The 24,971-nt window shown below is 37.2% G+C and overlaps 1 protein-coding gene across 2 annotated transcripts in view; it reads right to left on the bottom strand.

The window, feature by feature from the left end:
• GALAK (galacturonic acid kinase) overlaps nucleotides 1-24,971 on the bottom strand; it is a 475,159-nt gene that overhangs the window by 282,655 nt on the left and 167,533 nt on the right. For both annotated transcript variants that reach the window (XM_089419802.1, XM_089419801.1), the window contains exon 7: nucleotides 8,874-8,953. In XM_089419802.1, the coding sequence (XP_089275928.1) occupies nucleotides 8,874-8,953 (80 nt within the window). The remainder of the gene's footprint in view (nucleotides 1-8,873; nucleotides 8,954-24,971) is intronic.

Raw genomic sequence — 24,971 nt, 5'->3', positions numbered from 1 at the left:
CCCTATTATAGCCAATATAAGTCCTGAAGTGCTCAAGTGATTTGACTAATGCATAAGCCTGTTTTGAAATGATGACACATTTCAACTCAACATCCCTAAGAATTTTTCTAATGAACGTTATAGGCTTCTCTTCACCCTGTTTATACTTCTAGAGAAGTATACTTGCAAGAGTATTGTTAATATATACGTATATATATATATATATAAAATCTTTAGAACAAACAAGGCTTTACAATACAAGAGATTTCACAATAACTTCCTTGATATCTTTCAATGCTTCCCTGCTACTTTCATCCCATTTGTAATCAACATCCTTCCTTAGCAACTTGTTTAGAGGCTTTGTGATCTTGACAAAATTTGGGATGAATCTTCCAATGAAACTTATCTTGCCAAAGAAGGACTTAAGTTCCTTTTGACATATGTGGAGTGATTTCCTTGATCGCTTTAATTCTTTCTAGATCCACCTTTATACCTTCTTTAGAAACAATGTGCCAAAGTTTGCCCTCCGTGGCACCAAGGATTGTTTTCTTTAAGTTCAGTGAGATACTATATTTTTGACACCTTTCAAAAATCTTCCTAAGATGTGCAATGCAAGAAGCTCTCTTCTTTGAGTATACTATGAGATCATCTTGATAGATCTCAATGATTTTCCCCATGAGGTTAGTCCATCGCTCTCTAAAATTTGGCACTTGTACTAATAAGCCCGAAAGGCATCTTCTAATATTCATAAGTACCCCAAGGTGTGGTTAATTCAATCTTATGTTGGTCATCCGTGTTCACCAACACTTGGTTGTACCCTAAGAGGCCATCCAAGAAACAAAACATCTCCAAACTTGTAATCCTTTGTAAAAGCATCCCCATGTTGGGGAGTGGACAATTATCTTTAATAGATGAAGCGTTTGTTGATTTGGGGTAGCATCGGATGTGCTCTAGCCATGAAAATTGGTGGAGAGACTAAAGCACATGAGATCTCCTAGACCCAAAAATGGTTTGGGCAGATTCTAACCGGTTTGGGAGATATTAAAATAATTAATATTTTTAATGAAGTTCCTAAGTCTAAACTTAGGAAAATTAAAATATTAATGGGTATTAATATAAAACTGGGTTAGAATGTTCCAAAAGTCATGGATCAAGCCAAATCTAATCTTAGTCGTTGATTAGAGATTTAATCTCGATCATTGATGGACCAATGAGAAAAGTATAAGAGGAGGCTTGAGGGTCAGTTGGAGAATACACCAGAGTGATCAGTCATTCTATTCTCTAGAGCAGGGTTTGCTAAGAGGGATAGAATCAGTGATCAGCAGCAAGGGGTAGTGAATACATAGCAGAGAGGCAGAGTTGGTACCAGCGAGACAGCACGAGCCCGGAGAGGTTGAAGCAGAGGCAGCTAGGTGCTATGCAGAGGCAGCCAGGAGCTACGCAGAGCTAGGAGAGGCCAGCATGTGAGACGCAGAGGGTCTAGGAACTAATGCAGAAGTTCCAGACGCTGACGTAGGGCCAAGAGGCAGCGCTGGAAGGATTTCGTGGGACAAACTGGGTGCTGGTGAGCAGGGTAGGGTGACGCAGAGCAATGGGAGCTGCAATTGTTGTTGTGGGATTGTTCATCCGGTGATTAATCAGCCAGAATATCTATCTCCGAGGAGAGGTACTACTGCCGAGGGAATTCTCTATTGGGTGAGCCATTTCTGGCACCCTAGTTGTATTTTGAAAACTGCATAATAATAAAAACCCTCTAAATAGTTGCACCGGTTTTCCCGCATTGTGTTTTTCCAAGAACATTGGTCAAAAAAATAACAGTGTCACTTGTGTGCTTGTTTTCTTTCAATTAATGATCTGTAGATGTTGATACTGTACTTGTGTTTATTTTCAGTATTTACATGGTAAATAACTTGTTAAGTAATTAAACAAGTAGAAAGAAATAAACCAGATAGTACAGGAAAAATTTCTAACGGGTTAAACTTAGAAATTCCAACATGGTATCCAAGCGTGGTTGCAGATCACAAGAAAATTGAAGGCATCAGCCAAGCAGAGCATTTGCAGCAGATTCAGTTGTCCCGAGTGACAGAGTTGATCCTTGCAAAAGGCAATAGAGGAAGGAGTGGCGCAGAGGGACTGTGTCATTGTTCTGGGCCAAAGAAAGGCAGCGCCGAGGCTAAGGGAGGCAGAATCAAGCTCATGCAGAGCCCAAGAGGGCTGATGCAGTTGGCTAGGGGAGCTGATTTGTCGATGTTGGGATTGCACAGAGCCAAGTGGCTCAATCCTTCAATTGCTAGGGCATAGGAGGTTGTGGGTAATTTGCGGAGCGAAGCTAGTGGGGTATTGTGGTTAGAACAGTACCTAACAGGGCAAGACCAAGGAGGAGGGAGTTGCTGCCAAGGCGGATTTCTAGCCAAGCAATCCGGATCAGTGTTGCAGTTGCACAGACGATCGGAGTGGGGCAACTTGGCATTGGCAGAAGGATTTCTAGGAGGGAAATCAGGACTCAAAGGGAATACAGAGGAGAACTTCCAGACAAGAAGTAGAGAGACTCAGGAGGAGTCGAACCGAGAACTTCCAAACGGGAAGAAGAGAGACTCAGCAGGAGTCGAATAGAGGACTTCCAGGAGGGAAGCAGAGAGACTCGGAGGAGTCGACAGAAGAGCAGCGAGATGGTCGTGAATGGGCTAAGAGATCAAAACAAGCTGGATGAAGCGTCCAAATTTGTGGTCTGGAAGGCCAAGATCTTGTCCATTCTAGACAGAACATCGCATCAAGGGCTTCGCCTTGAGAACGATGGCTATCCCAGTTGACCCGGTAGTGAATGATAGGTACGAGGAGGCAATGGCTAAGGCAAAGTGCATCATCCTTGATGGGGTCAAGGATCATGTGGTGCTACATATTGCCAAGAAGGAAATGACAAAGGAGATGTGGGACACTTTAAAGACATTGTACCAGCATACTTCCGTGCAGAGGAAGATGCTCCTGGAGAATCAGCTAAGGGCATACCAGATGCAGAAGGGACAGCAGATAAATGTCTTCCTCGGTCCGTTGAAGGAGATCCGTGACCAGCTAACTTCCATAGGGGCCACGCCGATGAGGAATTGAGGGTGAGGACCGCACTAAATGCAGTTTCCGAGGATTGGGAGGTATTTGTCCAGAGCATGCTGGGTAGGACAAAGCTTCCAGATTGGGAAGAACTGTGGGCAGCTCTATGTCAAGAAGAGATCAGACGGCTAACCAAGGCAGGGAGTAGTGGCAAAGGGGTCAGGATCAAGAAGGAGGAAGAAGAGGATGCAGCTCTAACATCTGCGGGAAAGCAGGAGAAGAGGGAGAAGAAGGACCTCTCCAAGGTCAAATGCTTCCATTGTGGGGAACTAGGTCATTTTGCAAACCAGTGTTCGAAGAAGAAACGCAAGGGAGAGGCTTTCGAGTCCAAGGCAGCGCCAACAAGGGCGGAGAAAGAAGTCGACGAGGATGACGATTGTGCCATGAGTGCTCATGTGCAACTTAAGAAGAAGTGGGGAAACATCGAGTTGTAGTCAGGAGGACTACAGGCGATGAGGGGCAGGATCCTTGAGGTACCCAACCTCTTGGATTATACCTTTCTACGGGAGCCCCGAAGAGGAGTAGCAGGACTGGCAAATGTCGATAGAGACGGATGCAGATGGAGCGGCAGAGAGTGCTGCAGTGCAGAATTCCCTAGATAGCGCAAGGCTAGTAGGCTGCAACAATGCGAGAGGCACAGGAGTGTTGCACCAGTGCAGGATGGCAATGGCACAGAGAGGTGTGCAACGGTGCGAGATGCAGGGAGTTGTTGCAGCAACGCAGAGGTCAGTAGAGGGAGCACTTGTTAGTGGCAGAGGGAGCTTCAGTATCGGGAGTGTCTCTATCCTAACAGGGCTGTCAGAGTTGGGTGGATCAGTTACTTACTTCTCGGTAACTGAGTTACAGTGCAGCAGTTAGCAGTGGCAGTGCTATAGGCAGCACAATGCAGCATGATGAGAGGGGATGTAGTGCAGATGCAGTGCTGGGAGGATGGACCGGCAGCAGCACGGATGCGGAGGGAGCTGTCGTACAGATGCAGTAGTAGCAGTGGCAGGGCCATGGGCAGCAGTACAAGATGCAGCAGTGCAGAAGATGTTAGGCGGGGAGGCTTAGAATCAGCATAGGGACCGATGCTGGATAATCAAGGTGATGCTCAGTATGGAGTATTACTAGAGCACAGTCCTTGCTAAGAGGGAGTGTTGATTTGGGGTAGCATCGGATGTGCTCTAGCCATGAAAGTTGGTAGAGATGCTAAAGCACATGAGATCTCCAAGACCCAGAAATGGTTTGGGCAGATTCTAACCAGTTTGGGAGATATTAAAATAAGTAATAGTTTTAATGAAGTTCCTAAGTCTAAACTTGGGAAAATTAAAATATTAATGGGTATTAATATAAAACTGGGTTAGAATGTTCCAAAAGCATGGATCAAGCCAAATCTAATCTTAGCCATTGATTAGAGATTTAATCTCGGTCGTTGATGGACCAACGAGAAAAGTATAAGAGGAGGCTTGAGGGTCAATTGAAGAATACACGAGAGTGATCAGTCATTCTATTCTCTAGAGCGAGGTTTGCTAAGAGAGATAGAATCAGTTATCAACAGCGAGGGGCAATGAATACATAGCAGAGAGGCAGAGTTGGTACCAGAGAGATAGCGCAAAGCTCGGAGAGGTTGATGCAGAGGCAGCCAGGGGCTATGCAGAGCCAGGAGAGGCCAGCATGTGAGACGTAGAGGGTCTAGGGGCTAACGCAGAAGCTACAGAAGCTAACGCAGAGGCTAGCAGAGCTGACGCAGGGCCAAGAGGTAGCACTGGAAGGATTTCGTGGGACAGACTTGGTGCTAATGAGCTGGGTAGGGTGACACGGTCCCTATCAGAGTGAAGCAAAGCAGTGGGAGCTGCAATTATTGATGTGGGATTGTTCATCCGATGATTAATCAGCCGGAATATCTGTCTCTGAGGAGAGGTACTACTGCCGAGAGAATTCTCTGTTGGGTGAGCCATTTCTGGTACCCTAGTTGTATTTTGAAAACTGCATAATAATAAAACCCTCTGAATAGCTGCATCGGTTTTCCTGCATTGGGTTTTTCCGGGGACATTGGTCCAAAAATAACGGTGTCACTTGTGTGCTTGTTTTCTTTCAGTTGATGATCTGTAGATGTTGATATTGTACTTGTGTTTATTTTCAGTATTTACATGGTAAATAACTTGTTAAGTAATTAAACAAGCAGGAAGAAATAAACCAGATAGTACAGGAATAATTTCTAACGGGTTAAACTTAGAAATTCCAACAGCATTCAGATTACACATAGCCTGATTTCTCCTTATTTCTTTCTCACCACCCCAAGGTTTGACAATTATTACTTCAAAATCTAGAACCTTAGTGCAAAGCCTCACTAAGCACTTTAAACCAAGGGAAACAATGGGATCAGTCAGATTGTCAACTTAGCAATTGTTCCCCTATGGTCTTATGGTCAAATACTATCCCCACAAGGGAGACTTCCCCAACAAATCTTGGAGATCATATGACCCAAGGGCTCCCGAGCTAAATACCCTCCAAGGGTTTTGCTAAATAAAACACCCAAAGATAATATTCAAGAGGTAAGGCTCCAGGTGAGATGAGAGATAATTCAAGGTAACAAGTTCAAAGGACCTATGGCTAAATCTAGAGGACATATCTTGAAGAGGCTCAAATAGATCCCAAACACCACACTACCTTCAAATTACCAATTGCCATTATAAATTAAGGTTTTTGAGAAGCACAATTTACAACATAAAAATTTTATGACAGCAATTAAAAAATAGCCTATAAATTATCATATGCAAATAAGAACAAAGGCCATTACATGAGCAAACTAGGAAATAAGTTGCAGCAATTTTTCAATGGCTGAAAAGCAATAAAAGTTAAAACAGCTATAAAACCCTAAATTTGAGCCCTAAAAGTGGTTGAAAATGCATAAGAAATGATATTTTTTCTTTCCCAAATTTATATATGCAAATCCTAACCCTAGGACTATTTAGTCTAGGCTAAGTCACTTGGTTTGAGTTCATGTTCGAGTTCGATGACCTTGAAATTTGATAATAATAAAAAATGACAATGAAAAATTGGCAATAAAATTCAAAATTAAGTTTGAGAAACTATTAAAAAAGTAAAAATTAAAAAATATATAAAATAAAGTTCAATATACTCATAATCAATATACTTTTTCCATCATAATTAATTATAATCAATTTAAAATGTAACAAATCCAAGTTCTATATTTATATATAGATTATTGAAAACTATATATATATATATATATATATATATATATAATGTTGAAAGTACTTTTTGTTGAAAATTGAAAACGAATTTTCATTTTTAAAATAAGTATTTAATTGTAAATCCTAAACCTATCTATTGGTAACGTTGTAGCCTCATTCTACACAAATAGATGACATGCTCTTTGCGATAATCTTATGAAGATGTGCTTCCATAGTTACATGGGTACTGCTCCTAGGCATTAGAGAGCACGTAACCCATGCTCCCGTACTCGTGGGAGCTTGGGAGTTGGTAGGAAACGCTCCAAAATCGTCGGGAGCTTCAACGAGTACTATGGAGCTTTTCGGGAGCTTAACTGCAACAGATTTTGACGTTTCGGGTACTTATTTTGAGCAGATTTTGATGTTTTTGGTACCTATTTTGAGTAGAGAAGGTACCATTTGCTTATTTTCTAAGTGATACATGCCAGGTAAGGGGGTTGGACTGCATGAGCTCTGTAAAGCGACAGAGATGTGGAGATGTAGCAAAGGTTTCAACAAAATATAGACAGTTGGCAGTCATTCCTTGGCAACTTCTGTTGCAAATCTTGAATTTCAACAATTGCAAATAAATCTACTCTCTTGAAGCCTATCTTGAATCTTTAATGATAAGATTCAACGAATTACAGTGATGGTCAGAAAGAGAAAGAGTAGCGTGTTAGCTAGTTTCATTTTATAAATTTCCAAACTTGAATTTCGAAGTTGAATATAATATAGCATTGCATGAAATCACATAATAATAGAGTAATAACAACATTTTTTTCAATTTGCGAGTTCCACATGTTTCTTTGCTGGGAAGGAATTTGATTGGAAAATTGTTGATGGATTAATATTTTGATATTTTTGGCAGTGTTTCAAAGTTCAATCTTTTACATATTTCTTTGCAAGATGGAATTTAATTGGCATGTTTTGGATGGAAATGAATTAACTATTTACTTTTATTTTTAATATATACTAAATTTTAATATATTATAGTATTGCCGCTCCCAACTTGAAGTTTCCTGTAAATTTGGGCAAATCTTCTAGCTGTGTCGGATACTTGTTCCCCCATACCCAAAGTACCGGCGTACCGAAAACTCGTGCAATATAGTGTGCTTCGTTGTTTACATTTTAATGGTGTTTCTAAAAATCATTGTTCCACCTAGATACTTTGGGTGAAACTCCAACATTCATTTGGATGGCACTAAGTGCAATAATTGGGCATCTTTGGTGAAATAGAATTCTCTCCAATGATGGTTGTTGAACCAATATTTTCCTTCAAAAATCCATAAGGTGTAATTCCTATCGTGTCAACTAATGAAATTCAAACCAAAAAAATATCATGATCCAAAGGACATTTTTCCATAGGGTGTTGTGCAATTGAGACTAAACAATATTACAAAGATGTGAACTAGATACACATTTGCATTTTCAGGGTCCTATGATTATTTGATTAATTCCAATCCTCTAATAGTTGGGATATCAAGATGATAGCTTTTCTCAACCATACTATACTAACAAGCCTCCAAGAAGGGTATATGGAAATGTAGTAACAATATATGGTAACTTGTAATTCACTCTATCTAAATTATCTCTAATACCTAAACAACACCTATGAATGGGACAACATTGCTTATTCAATTTTGTTCTATATAATATAATGCAAAGCATCCAGTACTTCAATAAAGGGGATGTGCTTAGAGAAAAAAGGGTGTAATAGATCCACTTGCCTTGTACTCTTATGAGTTGGTAGCTTGCAAAATCTAACAAGAAGATTGCTTGACAACAATAAATATTTTGTAACCATTCAATGATGGTTAGGGACTACAATTGATAAATATGTTATCAAAAGATTTAGCTAGAAAATTAAAAATCTTTTAAGGTGGGTTATCACATTACCAAAAAAATTCATAGGAATGTCATATTATGGTTCCTTTGCTACAATTCCATTTGTTTCATATATTAGTAATGGAGGATTGATTCTTTTGTGTGCCCCTATCACATCTTACAAAATTTTGGTTGCAAATACACACTGAAGAGTTCGAAAAATATGTGTTTTGAGATGCAAGGTAATATTATCAAAAAGAACATTTGTAATCTATACTTACTAGTCAAAAAAGCAAGAATCACCTCTCAGTACATTCCAATGTAGTGTTGTCTATGAAGCTAGTAATGAAAAGATCAAATAGAGATTAAATAACAAAAGAATAATATTCAATACAAGAAATAGGTTTTGACAAAAGCATTATACATAGATAGATAAATTCAATGTACAATTGTGACTAAGGCAATTTGTTCTAGTCACTGCTTAATAAATTTTGTGCTTTAGTATTTCACCATTCCTAGCAGACTTAATATCTATGATGCCATTCTGCTTTAGCACAACTCAACCTCAATTCTCAAGAACAAATTATACTAGTAACTAGACATAGGAAAAATATAGTCTCAATCAATGTATGAATTCATTGCACAAAAAGACACTAAAGGCTTCCAAGTCATACATACATGCTATGTCAAAAGAATCCAAACTACCTAAAACACAATTTAAAGCATTCTACAATTTCAATTATTTACCTATCCAACTCAATATTTTCTAATTGAGAAATCGTCAAATCATTTGCACTTTCAAAGGCCAACAGATATGCAACCCCAACCTGTCAAGCAAGACGAAACAAGTTAGAATAATTGTAGTAAATAGATTACCATTTTTCGCTAAGCTAAGGAATTTTACTACAATGTATATGTTTCCTTCTTGTTTTTCTCTCCATAAATTTCTTTGTGGAGAAAAGGGACTTGAATGTAGATTTTACACTAAAATAGGCCTACAAGTGCATGCAAAGATTAACAATAATAACCATCCTAGATCCATTTTAATGCCGGATCTATCAAGTGCCGAGAGGAAACAAATCTCTCGAGGTGCAAACCTCTTTTTTGAGTGCAAAACTTGAGGAAAGGTTTGCACATCGAGAGATTTGATCCCTCGCGGCGCTTGATAGATCCGGAGTTAAGATGGATCTAAGCTGGTTTCAGTCGTGTGCGGCCAAGGAAAATATATCGAAGATATGATTAATTTTATCAATAATATGTAAATACATCTAATATTAATATAATCATTTTAAATATGCTAAATGTGTCTGAGATTAATCTAGTCATTTTAATTTTAAATTTGCTTAGTTACTTTAGTTTGTTGAGATGATAAATATTGTTAATAACTTTAATGATGAAAAATGATGAAATAAAAATTTTGAATGCAAAGTGACAATGTAATAGTGTTGAATGATAGAAAATGTGAATAATAAGAATGTAGTCAATTACAAATAGTCTTCATTGTGATCAATTTCAAACTATTTTCTTCTACTATTCTTATTGTCACCCTTGTTAGTTTTGTCATCTTTTCATATCGATTATATGAAAAGGACAATTGAAATCGTAAACCATTTAAATCTTTAGCTCGAGTTGTTGTAGTAAACATCATACCTTGTCTCTCTTGCTCTCCAATATTAATAAGTTGAATTACTATAACACAAAAATCAATGTACATTGCCAATAATGTTTTGTGCTTACACTGAAATCAATGCACATTGTTAATCCAATCACTTTAAAATTAATGTACCATCATACATCCAATTACATCAAATCATAAATCAACATCTACACTGAAATCAATGCATCTAATGCAAGCAATCAAATAAGATTAGAAAACAACTTCTACACTGAAATCAATGCATCTAATGCAAGCAATCAAATAGGATTAGAAATCAACATCTACACTCAAATCAATGCATCTAGTGCAAGTAAGCAAATAAGATTAGAAACCAACATCTACACTGAAATCAATGCATTTAGTGCAAGCAATCAAATAGGATTAGAAATCACCATCTACACTGAAATCAATGCATTTAGTGCAAGCAATCAAATAGGATTAGAAATCATTTACATTAAAATCAATGCATCTAGTGCAAGCAATCAAATATAATTAGAAATCAACATCTACATTGAAATCAATGCATCGAGTGCAAGCAATCAAATAGGATTAGAAATCATCATCTACACTGAAATCTATGCATTTAGTGCAAGCAATCAAATAGGATTAGAAATCATCTACATTGAAATCAATGCATCTAGTGCAAGAAATCAAATATCATTAGAAATCAACATCTACACTAAAATCAATGCATCTATTGCAAGCAATCAAATAGGATTAGAAATCGTTATCTACACTGAAATCAATGCATCTAGTGCAAGAAATCTTGTTCCCTCTCTCCCCCTTCCATCTATATCTATATCTCCCTCCATCTCTCCTTCTTTGTCTCTCTATCTCACCCCCCCAAACACACATGCTCTCTCACTCCATATTTATCAATCTCTCAACCTCATATTTATCAATCTCTCCCTCCCCCACTCCATCTCTCCCTTCTTCCCTCTCTTTACCTTCCATCATTATCTCTATCTCCCTTTGTCTTTCTATATCACCCCCAAAACATACACTATCTTTCTCCAATCTATTTATCTATCCCTCCCTCCTCTCGCTTTCTCTCTCTCTCTTCCCCTTCTCTCCCTCTCCCTCGCTTCTCTCTCTTTCCTCCTGTTGTCCTCTCTCCCTCTCTCTCCATCGTCCTTATCACTCCCTCTCTCCCTCCACCATTCTCTCTTTATGTCTTTCTTCTTACCTCCCTCTCTCTCCCTTTCTCTCCCACCTTTGTCTCTCTCTCTCTTCACCCTCCAACTATGTTACTATATCGCTCCCTCTCTCCTTCTCTCCATCTCTCCTTCTTTGTTTCTTTATCACCCCCAAATATACACACTCTCTCTCCATCTCTCCCTTGTCACTCCCTCTCTCTCTCCACTTCTCACTTTCTATCTCTTTCTTCTTCTCTCCCTCTCCCACCCTCCAACTCCATCTCTTTATCCCTCCCTCTCTCCTCCTCTCTCTCAAGTCCTCTCTCTCTCCCTTTCTCTCCTACCTCTCTCTCTCTCTCTTTGCCCTCCAATCCTCTCTCTTCCCCCATCACTCTCCTCCTCTCTCTCCATTTCTCTCCAACCTCCCTCTCTCTTCCCCCATCTCTCTCTCTCTCTCTCTGTGCCTTCCAATCCTCCCTCTCTCTCTCTCTCTCTCCAACTATGTTACTAAATCCCTCCCTCTCTGCTTCTCTCTCCCCTTCTCTCCATCTCTCCTTCTTTGTCTCTTTTTCTCACCCCTAAACATACACACTCTCTCTCCATCTCTCCCTTGTCACTCCCTCTCTCTCTCCACCTCTTACTCTCTATGTCTTTCTTCTTCCCTCCCTCTCTCCCCCTCCAACTCCATCTCTCTCCTCCTCTCTCTCAAGTCCTCTCGCTTGTCCTTCCTCTCTCTCCCTCTCTCTCTCTCTCTCTATGCCCTAAAATCCTCTCACCATATCCCCCCTATCTCTTTCTCCCCCCCACACCCCCCTATCTTTGTGTCTCCCTCTCCCTCTCTTACCCTTCTCTACCTCTCTCACTCCTCTCCCTCTATCTCTCTTAATTCCTCCTCTCCCCTCTCCTTCAGTTTATCTCCATCTCTCCCTTGTCACTCCCCCTATCTCCCCACCTCTATCACTCTATGTCTTTGTTCTTCCCCTCCCCCCACCATATATACCTAGAGTTAATATATATCATGATATATTAATATATATTATAATATAAAAAAATGTATATTGTATTAATCCAAAGTTATTAAATTTAATAATATTAATATTATAATATATTAATATGAATATTAAATTTAACAATAATATTAATATTAATATTAGGGTTAATAATGTTTTTTTGCATGGTATTAATAATAATTTGGCCCATCGTATTAAAATGATATCTAGCCCATAGGCTTCACCTAAATAAAACCTTTTTTTTGAGTTTTCGTAAATATAAAGAGGTTTATGGAGTAAATATAAAAAGAGGTTTTATTTATTTACCATACCTCTAGTTTATTTATATTTTTATTTATTTACCATACCTCTTTTTTGAGTGTTCGTAAACCTCTTTATATTTTAAATTTATATTGTGTTTATACATAATAATAATTAGATTGATTTTTAAATAGGGCCAACATTAGATTAAAAATGTTAAATGTTAAATGTTAAACATTACATGTTAAGTGTTTACGTTTATATTTACATTTACATTTATATGTTTACGTGAGATCTACCCCCATACTGGGTTGTAGAGTGCTTCTTGGCGCAATAACTAAAGATTAACTAATGCTCTGAAAAAAGATTAAAAAGTGCTAATTGCTAAGAAATATTGATTCACCTGCCCCCCCAGTATTTCCAACATTTATTTTTGTTCTAGGTCAAACCTCCATTGAAAGCTTCTAAGATTGAGTCATAAGTCATTTTCCATGTCATCATGTTATAGACCCTTCTTGGGCTTTGTATATTGAGAAATAAATTTGTAAAAGAGTCAAATTTGTAAGATTAGCCTCCTCCATCAAGTCGTCTTGCCCACCTCTTCATGGTGGCCTCATAGAGGAGCCCCAAACCACTATAAATAGTTGAGCAGTCGACCTATTATAACATCATCCATCCATGAATTCGATCTACAAGTCCTCAAGTAAAGAAGGAGGTGCGAAGAACTCCAATGATAAGCCTTTATCATTGCAAAAGAAGAAATAACCACAGCGAAAAAGGAAGAGACCTTTGGGAGCCAAAAATTTGCACCACATGTGAGCTAGGGTCTTTGCAAGTTTGTTCTATTAAAAGCCGAAAACTTCAGATGATACAGAAAGGATCGAGACATGGTTTGACTAGCATTGTTGGAGAATAATTTGTGTTAACTTGTGAAGAATTTGACTTAAGTTTGACTTGATTACATGGGAGGCTAACTTGATGGATTGGAGGAAATCTATGTCTTGGTCAAAAAGGTCTAGGTTGTCTCATTTGATCTGATTCTAAAGAAGAGACGAATTTCTTCGGGTTTCCCCCTAGAGAGGGGCTTTGCCCTGGCTCAGTGCCTACATCTTGTGTTCATATTGTATGGTTGTGATCTTCATGTTTTTGGCAAATATTTGATGATAAGAACACTAATATAATCAACAGAAGAAAAAAATAATATCAAAGGTAAATGCCAAGTAAAAGAAATTAAGAATAAGTTGCTCTAGTCCTGCCCTAATGGATTTCTCAACATGGTATCAGAACTAAGGACAAAAGCATGATGGCAGCTTGTGTTGGAAAATGTAACTATGTTCGGTCTTCAATAATGTTCTTGAGTCATCATGTAATGTACTTATCAAAAGATTAAAGAAAATATTTATTATTATTATTATTATTGTGACTTATTCAAGCATGGATTTTTAGGTCAAAGTCCCCATTGAGGACTTCTAGGATTTATTCTGAGTCTACAGAGTTATTGTACATTTAAAGAGACCCTTCATGGGCTTTTGAATCATGTAAAAAGGTTAGGTATTGAGTCAAATATTAATTATGTAACCTCCATACCATGTCAGCCTAGAAGAAGATCAAGTTAGCCTAAGGACACTATTTGACCCCACAAGAAGCCTATAAAAGGAAGCTCATCGAATTCATTTGGAGCATCATTCTCTCACAAGTTCGAATTCTCTTGTAGCTAGGAAGAAGTGCGAAAATCTCTTGTAGCTGGGAAGAAGTGCGAAGTTCTCTTGTAGTTGGGAAAAGGTGCGAAGTCTGTTACTGGGAAGCCAAAGTGAATGCGAGTTTGGGGAAGTCTAAGGAGACAAGGAAAAACGAAATTTTGGTGTCTCTCTCTCTCTGTTTCGTGTTCTGGATTGGGAGATCGAAGTCTTCCAAGTTTCACTGTTGCCGGAAGCTGCCAGTTGCCGTAAGTTGCTGCCTAGTCGAAGTTGCTGGAAAGAGGTCGAAATTCTAGGAGGCTGACTTGGTGTGGAGGGAAGGTTTGGTCTTGGTCTAGGGTGAAGAGTCTCAAAGAATACTATTGAAAGGAAGAATTATCTTGACTGGGTTTTCCCCTCGAGGGGGGTTTTGCCCTAGCATGTGCCTACATCTGGTGTCTATTGTTTTATGTGTTGTTGCTTTTGGTAATTGCTTGATGAACTAAAGAAAGAAGATATAAAGAATTGTAATAAAAAGAAACATCACAAGTAATTATCAAGATCAAGAAAATCTTTCTGCCTTTTTGATTTTCTAATAGCTTGAACATCACATATGTATGGAGAGAGATGGATTATTTGCATTAGTCCTAAAGGCCAAACTATTTAGAAGAAGTGTGAAGTCTAAAAACATTTTTATGGGCAACTTTATAAAAGAAATTGAGGCCACAGGCCTGGGTAATAAGAACAAGAAGATTAAAAGAGCCAAGAAACATCTTTTTGAAGGACCAAAAGTCTAGATTACAAGCCTAGACCAAACCGAGTCCCTAGTAAAAAGGATCGAACCTCTGTGTATAAAATTTTAGGTTTGAAATAGGATCCAATGTTTTCTTGCAGAGGTAACCAAATCACAAGATTGAATATTCTTTGAGGACTAGACGAAGTTCCCATATCAAGCAAAGAGTTTACTTGTCAAGATCGATCTATTAAGAGACATTGTATGCCTGTTCTGAAGCTAAAGTCACCATAAAAGGAAAGGAATCAAGATTCCTGTGAGAAAAGACGCAAGCCTGTGTGTGTATATATATATATAAGAAGAATGAACCTGAACAGTAGATTAAAGCTGACCCAGAAGAATAAAAAGAAACTTTGTTTTATAAGACAAACATGACTTGAATATGACAGTCATCTCAGAACTTACATTGCATGGGTAACATCGATATATTAACAACAATATATTTGGAAACTATAACATCAACATATGGCTAAGTTGAGACTTTGATACATAACTACAAATTGGCCATACAACAGTGATATATTTAGATCCAAACAACAATTGACACCACAGTAATCTGAGGAGCTCTTAAACTCGACACAATTGAAATATTCATGGCACCTTAAGGAATCCAGTGCAGCAGACTTATTGTAATCATGGAGGACCAAGGTAAGTAGTCCTTGAGGTAAGTATAACTGTTTTCATCCATATAATTATCTAGATTCTAAACCTTATTAGATTAAAGTTTTTGAAATTCCTTTTGGTTCTAGGGTTTGTAATATTGAAAGTTGTTGAAAACCCTAGTTGAGAAACCCTAATCCCTTTCTATTTTGTTCCCTCGTAAAAACTCTAGTTTTGGGTTTATAAATAGTATGGGAAACCCTCGTTAGGATAATATAAACCCGAATTTGATGTTTTGAAATACAACAACTAGAATCTTAGGGTTTGGATCTAAAAAACCCTAGGACTTTCTCCCTTCCTAAAGAGTCTATGAAATCCCTAGTATTGTATTTGTCTATTTTCGGTGGTACTTGTCAAATAAATGTTGCAGGTACATGGAGAAATGTTGATCTTGTACAAAAGGAAACCCTTCAAAACGAAGCTTCCTCCTTCTCACAAAAGGATAAGTATTTTAATATATCTAGCTTTATTGTTACTCAAATATAATCCTTTTCCTATATTTTCCTTGAAAGGTATATTTTAAAGCTTTTGCAGATAAAATAAAAAAGATTGTCTAGATTCGGAGGGAGACTCTCAAAGACTTGAGTCATGATAGAAGCCTTGCTACAAAAGGAGCCCTTTGAAAGAAAGCCCTACAAGGTTTGTGAAAGAAGCAACTCTAGGTATGTATAAAGATTTGCATCAAAAGGTATAATCATTTTTGTCTTACATTACTGACTCTCTTAAGTTGTGCTATAGAATCATTCTTATTTGTTAAGATGATTGATCAACCCTTGTAGTACTTTGCTAAAACCCTAACCTTTAGGGTTCACTGTAAAACCCTAGCCTTTTTTATGCTTAGGATTTGTTGATGTTATGTTGAAACCCTAGCCTTTTAGGGTTTGTTGTTGAACACTAGATTTTTAGAGATTGATGAATTAGGGTTTATGACAAAGCCTTTGTAACTGTTAATGAAAGATCCTAGGAATGAAACCCTAGGTGTATATGCTTTCGTATGAATGAAACCCTAGCTTGGTCAAAATTGTTGAATATCTAACATTGAAATTTTGATGTTTCTATTTAGGGTTTACGACAAAAACCCTAGTAGAGATTGATATGAGGTTCTAGGGCATGATAATGAAACCCTAAATGTAAAATGCTTTCACTATGATTGAATTTAGTTAAAGTTTAGGGTTTGAGACAAAACCCTAGCATAGATTATTGTGAAAGTCTAGGGCATGTAAAATATGAGGTTCTAGGGCATGATAATGAAACCCTAGATGTAAAACGCTTTCGCTATGATTGAATTTAGTTAAAGTTTAGGGTTTGAGACAAAACCCTAGCATAGATTGTTGTGAAAGTCTAGGGCATGTAAAATGTAACCCTTGTTGATTGTAAACCTAGGTAGGTTTAGGTTTTGATATCTAAAGTCTGATTGATTATGCTCCCATTGTGATGACATGCTAACCCTATATTGATAAAGTTGACTTCATGTTCTATATCTGTACTTGGTTGAACTAGTTGTTGAAGATTTGTAGGTACATAGTCTTCAAGACGCTGAAGATGTTTACCTACCTCATACTTGATGATGACTTGATGATGATGTTGAGCATGATGAAAAGAGGGAGTTGTAAGAATCTTGGTAACATTGAAGTATACATTGTTGATGACCTTGTTGCCAAGTGAGAATAGAAGGAATGATGTTCTGGAAGGTTGAAGTTCTCCGATGATGTGATGATGTGAAAGAAAGAGCATGTGTGGTTGAAGTTGATGAATTTGTTCCCTAGTAGATAAGAAGCTTGGATAAAGAAAGTGTATATTTCCCCAGTTGAGAAGGAGGACATATTGCGACAGCTATGGTAAAGACCTTGAAGAAAGGGTACGATAGTTATTTGTGATTGATGAAGTTATGAACAAGAAATTGGATATTTTGGAAAGTGTTAAGGTTGAGTTTGGTGTTGCTGCAAAAGTTGAAGAAGGAAGCTTCCTTCGAGATGTATTTGGCTATTGTGATGACCTAAGCAGCATCAGAATAGTTGAAGACCTCAGAGTTTCATGCTAGCATATAAGAACATATACATTGAAAGTTTGATACTAGTTGGGGTTATGAAGCTACAGTATGTCCCAACAGATGAACTAGTAGTTGATGTGCTGACAAAATATCTTCCCAACAAGAAATTAGTTTTAGGAGCATGCTCGGATTGGTGGATGTGTTTATCTCTTCCTGAAAAGTTGGTATATTAATAAATGTCTCTGATTTGGTTGAGAGGGAGAGATAAAGTACCATAAAATTCCCTGTATGATGGTACTTGGGAGGACATCTTGACTTGGTTAGTATTGAGATCTCTTTTGATGTCCAGATCCTAGAGGGAGGGTATTGATTGGAGCTTCGATATAGTGTTGATACTAGGATCCCTGTAAGGGTTGGTGTCAGGACTCAGGGCATGGAGGTCTAGATGGTTCCTGTTGGATGGATACCAGGGTTGTAGCCTGATGGTACTTATAGTGGCAAATGCCTAGATGACACCTTAGTCCATGTTGGGTGTGTTGTCGCACAAAGTGTCTAGGCACCGTGACAACGCTCAGAGTAAGGCTTGTCACTCTTGATCCTTACTCACTTCGTTTAGACTCTCTCCTAGGCAAGTCAAAGGGGGTAGTCCCTGAGGTAAATGGATGAGAAAACCTGTGGAACATGGGCTCTAGGAGATTTTAATGATGGACAATTTGATGAATATAAGCGAATCTCGATTAACTTAGATGAATAAATCAAGCGGTAATGTAACCAAAACACAACCACAAGATATAAATAGTTATAGACCAGTGCCTTTAATATTTGAATTAACCATCAACTAAATAAAACAAGTTATCCAGAACAATTTTCAATATGTGACGAATAATGACAATCATGAATAATCAATATAAACGACCAACACTATAACATGCAAAAGATTCCAGATCTAAAATGGTTTTCATTAACTGCCCAGATCTAGATTCAATTAACTTTCTTCAAAGCCAAATATGATTTAAAATGTTTATTGCACCTTGACCATAGAAAAACATGCATTTAATGACACTAAAGAACTTCAAATTCAAATCTTAATTATTCTTTAGGCGATAACTAAAGAAGTAAAACAAATCAATGGGTTAAAATATCGAAATTTTTAATGGGCCATAGGCCACATTAAAAATTTTAATGTTTAAGCGAAAACCCCTTAACTTATTTCATTTTAAATTCTTATTTACAAATTTAAAATTTTTAGAATTTTTTAATGTTTAGGATTTTTAGGTTTTTCAAAAATGTTATGAATTTTTTAGAAATTTTTAAATTTTTTATGATTTTAATGAAATTTTTAGATTAGAAATAAAAATCAAAAATGTCAAAAGGCTAGTTTTTTAAAAGTATTTTTTTTTTTTTTAGATTTTTAAATATATTAGATTTTTTTAGTTTTTAAATTTTTTATAAGAAATCAAATTCAAAATGAAACAATGTGAAATAAAATCAAAAATGAAATTTTAATGAAGTAAACTTTAAATGAACTCAAAAATCAAAAAAGAAGAAAATAAAAAAAAGTACAAACCCAATGGTAAAAGTAAAGAAATATAGACAAATGAAACAAATAGAAAAATCGAAATAAGTTACAATTAACCCTAACTCAAATCATAAACCTATACATTATGCAAATAAAATAAAATAAAAAATCGAAATGTTGTTTTGTTGAATGCAGGTCCAGATGGCGGAAGGAGAGCTCGAAGGGAAAGCGAGAGACTGCGATAGGAGGATGAACTGGTGATGAGCTCGACGGATTTTTGGCAGGTCGTCGGATGGAGGAGGGTTCGAGCTGAGGTGATGGCTGTGTGAGGAGCAAATAAAGGGTTAAGATACAGCATGAAAGGTTGGACAACAATGGTGAGAAGGGCAGGTTAGGAAGAGCAGACAACATATGGAGCGGCGTGACAGATTCAGTTGCAGTTTGAGGAGGAAAGGTTGCATGAGGGTTTGAAGAAAAAACAGCGGAATGAGGGATGGCGTAGGCTTGAGGAAATGCGTGAAAGGGCTAGAGGATAGCTGGACAAAGGGAGAGTTAGCAGCGAGGGTATACGCAGCAGGGGCGGACAGAGCAGCTATGTTAGAGGACGAGTTGTAGCTCACATAGAGGAGGTGAAAGAGCAGAGATCTGGTAGCAAGAAAGGCTGCGAATAGGAGCAGAAACAAGAGTTTGAAGGCCAAGGGAGAAACGCGAATCCGCAGGGTTTGATGGCAGCGAATGGAGGAGCCATGGATCTGGACAAAAAACGCATGAATAAACCCAAGTTTTTCCAGATTTACATAGAAAAAAAACCCAAACTCAGAAAATAATTTCAAAATTTTCCAGAAAACAATGGTGAAGGCGAATTCGAAATTTTTTGCTTAGGAAACACCAGGCAGCAGAGAAATTGTAGCCCAAGAACAAAGAGAAATTTCCAGATTAAGATCTTATACCTCTGCTTAAGATTTACCAGTGAAACCGCAGTGAAATTATCCAGATCAAAACAATTTTATGGAATCCACTTGTTTCAGATTTGTTAATGAAACCCTCACAAAATTTCCAGATCTGAAAATAAATAAATTTAAACCCTTGGACTGCAAAATCTGGATATGATCCTTGCAAAAAATGATGTTGATGAACCCCAGAGATCCAGATCTTACCCTTCAGGGTCTAGATCTAGACTCTACACAATTTTCTCCTTCAAATCTATAGCTGCAATACAATAAGAAACACCCAAATGATATGTACAATGACCCAAAAAACTAAAACCCAGAAAACCCAAGTCAAAAAACTGAAGATAATTACAGATCTATGTAGATAAATGGAAAATCTATCAAATCTAGGGAGTGTGAGTCCGACTCCGCTCCCAGATCTGATAATTTGAGACTCTCAACAGCCAAATCTATCGATTTAGCACAAAAAAAAATAAATTTTTCAAATTTTGAAGGAGGTACCGAGCTCAAAACCCTTCATGCATCACCCATAATAAAAGATCTTATGATAAACCCGAGATCAAATCAAGCTGGGCTCTTCATAAAACACGGATCGGGAGTTGGTTGGTTCAGCCGAGAACTTCCCCGAACGCTTGATGATCTAATAATCAAGGATTTCCTGAAAACTCAATTTAACCATCAACATAGAGCGAGAAAACAATAATAAAATTCAGATAAATAGAGATACCTCCTATTATATTCAAAACCTAAATTATCATTCAAACCCCAGTGACTGAGCAAGATACTTGTACTCAAAATCGCTCTTAAGAAAGCTATCATCAATGGCTAAAAAGAAATCTATGCATGAAAATGACACATCTTACAGTATTTCCCGGAAGAGTAACACCAGCAAAAATTTAACCCCAAAGTCTTTCTTTATTGCTTATAAAAAAGATTACAAGAAAGCTTTCGCTTAGTACACAATCCAGAGATCGGATCAACTGATTGAAAAATGACCTTCTATTTAAAGATAAATCCTCCAACAGCTAGTTCGAGTGATCCTCGTCAAAGCAATCTCGACCGTTGATGAGGATTAAAATTTCTTTTAATCTCATCCGTCAAAATTTTAAATTATTGAGGAAATTTGAAATTTTCAATTAAATGCATTTTAATTAATACAAAAATTAAATTTTTGAATTAATTTCATCAAAATTTTGACTTTGACTTAACCCCAGGGACCAAATGCTTAAAATTTAGCAAAATAACTAATTTACCTTAGTCCCTGGACCTCTTAAACTTTAATTTTTTAAGGACCAACGAATTTTGCCTTTGAGGAATTTAAATTTACATAGGACCTAGAATTAATCAAATTTCTGGCTTAGGATTTTAATTAATTTTGGCCAGAAATTTTAATTAATTAACCTATGAAAGGATAAATTATTTTTCTAACCCTCAAGACACTTTACATCATGATTTTTACATTTTTTACATCTCAAGGGGGAAAACCCATTTGTGATAGACCCTCACAGACTACCCAGTTCTGCAACACAAATATAATCAAGCAGATCAAGCAATTTGTAATATAATAACCTAACCAAATGGTTAGGATTATTCCCAAATCACTTTTACATTGACTCGATCTAGAACATTAAGACTCCCCTAAGATCCAAGTGACAAAATCCATTCCGGCTTTGGGGTAAGGCTGAAGGAAAACTCTACCGACCATCCGAGAATGGATCGGTGAGACAAAAAACCTCCCGGAATGTAGATCGTCACCAAAAAAGTAGGTTTACCTAGGTAATTACATACAAGACACGGATCTGCTGAGATTATTTACATTATACACATGCAGAATGGATTTACATTATAACATGATCCTCACGCTGACGATGATAGCTGGATGGCAGGAACACATCGATCAAGCGCTATCCCTTTTGCAAAAAAGGGGGTGTACTGCTATGGGTCATTGACACATAGTGGTCAACAGGGTGGATACCTTGGCAGTTAGGGTATCCCTAGCATTGAGTAAGTTGTTCTACTTTTCTTAAGAATATTTCAAATTGAGGTCAACCTTGTACCAGTTGAACAATTATGAATACCTCCCTAGTTAAAAGGTAGTGTTGAGTAATGTAACTAGTATCAGTCTTCATAATTGTATTTGAGTCATAACATAATGTATTTGTTAAAAGGAAAATATTTATTAGCATGGGTTTCATGCTTATTTATTTTTGTTCTAGGTCAAGCCTCCATTGAAGGCTTCTAGGATTGAGTCATAAGTCATTTTCCATGTCATCATGTTATAGACCCTTCTTGGGCTTTGTATATTGAGAAATAAATTTGTATAAGAGTCAAATTTGTCAAATTAGCCTCCTCCATCAAGTCAGCGTGCCCACCTCTTCATGTCGGCCTCATAGAGGAGTCCCAAACCACTATAAATAGTTGAGCAGTGGACCTATTATGACAACATCCATCCATGAATTTGATCTACAAGTCTTCAAGTAAAGGAGGAGGTGTGAAGAAGTCTAATGAGAAGCCTTTAACATTGCAAAAGAAGAAATAACCACAGCGAAAAAGGAAGAGACCTTTGGGAGTTGAAATGCTGCCACATGTGTGAGCTAGGGTTTCTGCAGGTTCATTCTATTGCAAGCCGAAAACTTCAAATGCTGCAGAAAGTGCCAAGACATGGTTGACTAAGATTTTTGGAGATTACTTTGTGTTGACTTGTGAAGAATTTGACTGAAGTTTGACCTGACTACATGGGAGGTTGATTTGATGGATTGGAGGAAATCTATGTCATGGTCAAAAAGGTCTAGGTTGTCTCATTCGATCTGATTCTAAAGAAAAAAAGAAATTCTTTCCCTTAGAGAGGGTTTTTGCCCTGGTTAAGTGCCTACATCTTGTGTTCATTATGTATGGTTGTGATCTTCATGTTTTTGGCATTTACTTGATGATAAGAACACTAATATAATCAACAAAAGAAAAATATAATATCACAGGTAAATGTCAAGTAAGAGAAATCAAGAATAAGTTGCTCTAATGCTACCCTAATGGATTTCTCAACAACATCACACGTGTGAAGGAGACAAAGAGACTTTTTCTTACCAATGTTGACCAATCTTTTATGATCTGTTTGACTTGCGTTGACTTGGGCTAGTTTGATTCTTCTTTGACAGAATTATTTCATTGTCTTGGAGGTCGAGCATTGCATGAGGACTTTGACTTTGTTTGACCGAATATTCATCTTTGTTTTCTAGCTCGTTGACTTTTGTTGACCACAGGCTTGACTGAGGTATTTGACCGAGAATTGCAGCACTGTTTTGACTGAGGTTGACAGAATTTCAGCCCTCTCATTTAAGAGCTTCCACAGGCAAAAATTCGGCCTTATTGTTGCAGACTTGACTTTGACCAATAGTTGACTTTCTCTCTCTTTGTTGACTAGTTTTGACTTGGACAATTTGAGATCAGATTTGAAATCTTGTTGGAATATTCTTAGATGTATTATTGATTAACTAGATTTCTCTCTCATAAGGAAAGATTGGTTGGGTTTACCCCTTGTGGGTTTTTCCCTCGCTATGAACCTAATTTTGGTGTCCCTTGTTCTACTGTTTACTATGATTTCTATATTGCTCTATTGTTGAAATGAATGGTTGAGGTTTTTCATGTATAGCTACTCAATGATTGGAATGTAAAAAGATTGGTTATATCATTAGAAGTAGTTATCAATTGTGAAAAACTATATTAGTCTTGACTACACTAGTAAAATCAACAGCATGCATTACAATAAATAAACACTCAACCAAAGACATGCTAAATGGGTGGAGTTTTTACAAAATTTTACTTTTGTAATTAACCACACTAGTGGTTCGTCAAACAAAGTAGCAGACACATTAAGTAGAATTAATTTAATTCTACAGGAATTTCAGTTTTATGCTACAGGCATTGATGAACTCAGAGAAATGTATGAGAATGATGTTGATTTCAGGGAAGCATATGCAACATGTAAAAATCCCGTGAGCACAAATACAACACAATGGTCCAGTTATATGATTCAAGATGGTTTATTATTTAAAGACAACAAACTCTGTATTCCAAAATGCTCCATGAGAAATAATTTAATATAGGAAAAACATAGTGGAGGATTGGATGGACATTTCGGAGCTGATAAAACTTTTGTTGTGTTAAATTCATTTTATTATTGGCCAAGCAAGCAAGCCAATGTGAACAGATTTGCGGACAGATGCAAAATTTTTCAGCGTGCAAAAGGAAGAAGTCAAAACATTGGGTTATATTAGACATTGCCTATTCCCAATAGACCATGGGATTCAACCAGCATGGACTCTATTCTGGGATTGCCTCGAACCCAGCAAGGTAATGACTCAATTTTTTTTATTGTGGACAAATTTCAAAATGACACATTTTATTCCATGTACCAAAACTATTGGTGCAACTAATGTGGAAAATTTGTTTTTCAAAGAAATAGTAAAACTACTGTAGAAATTCCACGAAATTCTGCAACTACTAATATGAACAATCTGAAAACTACTTTCTTTTCATATAGACATGAAATTTCTCTACTTAAGTTGTAGCGGAATAGGAACAAAAATAAATACACAATCACACAATTCAACAACACAACTTTTCTAGGGAACCCAATTGGGAAAACCCTCTGCATGATTGAAAATCTTATTGAAGAAGAATAAGCAATATATCTCTTACATATAGTTTCAATAGAGAATACAATGATATCCCTGCTTGAACTAAGCTTGAAACCCCTGCAAGACCCCTGATCCTTATGCCTTCTTGCCTTACCTAGATGAGCCTGAAATCCTTGCACAAATCCTACGAAAGAAGCCCCTATTTCCTAGCGCATGGGCTACGCCTATTTCTTAGGAATTAACCCCTATTTTCTAGCGCGTTCCCAAGGCAATTCTTCTTTTTTCAATACTTGCACAAGCTCCTCTTGCACGTTCTTCCCTCAGAAGCTCATAAGCTCATAACCTCGTGCTCAAGAATGAATACAACTATGCCTTTGTTCCTCCTTATAAGCTTTTTGAATGGCTAAATATGGCAAATTATATTTTAGGAATTGATTTTGTGATTAAAGAGTTAATTGATTTGAACTAACTCATGCAACTCGTCTCATCTCAATTCTAGAACTTGAGATTCAATCACTCGTCCTTTTCCCAATTTACTCGCACTAGAAGACAACAAACTTGGCCTTCCACTTTTAAACAT

The sequence above is a fragment of the Pinus tabuliformis genome, chromosome 4_1 (assembly GCF_031772625.1).
Source record: "Pinus tabuliformis cultivar Carrire ecotype Pingquan chromosome 4_1, CPIR1, whole genome shotgun sequence".
NCBI lineage: Eukaryota > Viridiplantae > Streptophyta > Pinopsida > Pinales > Pinaceae > Pinus > Pinus tabuliformis.
This window is presented reverse-complemented; position numbering and strand designations above follow the sequence as displayed.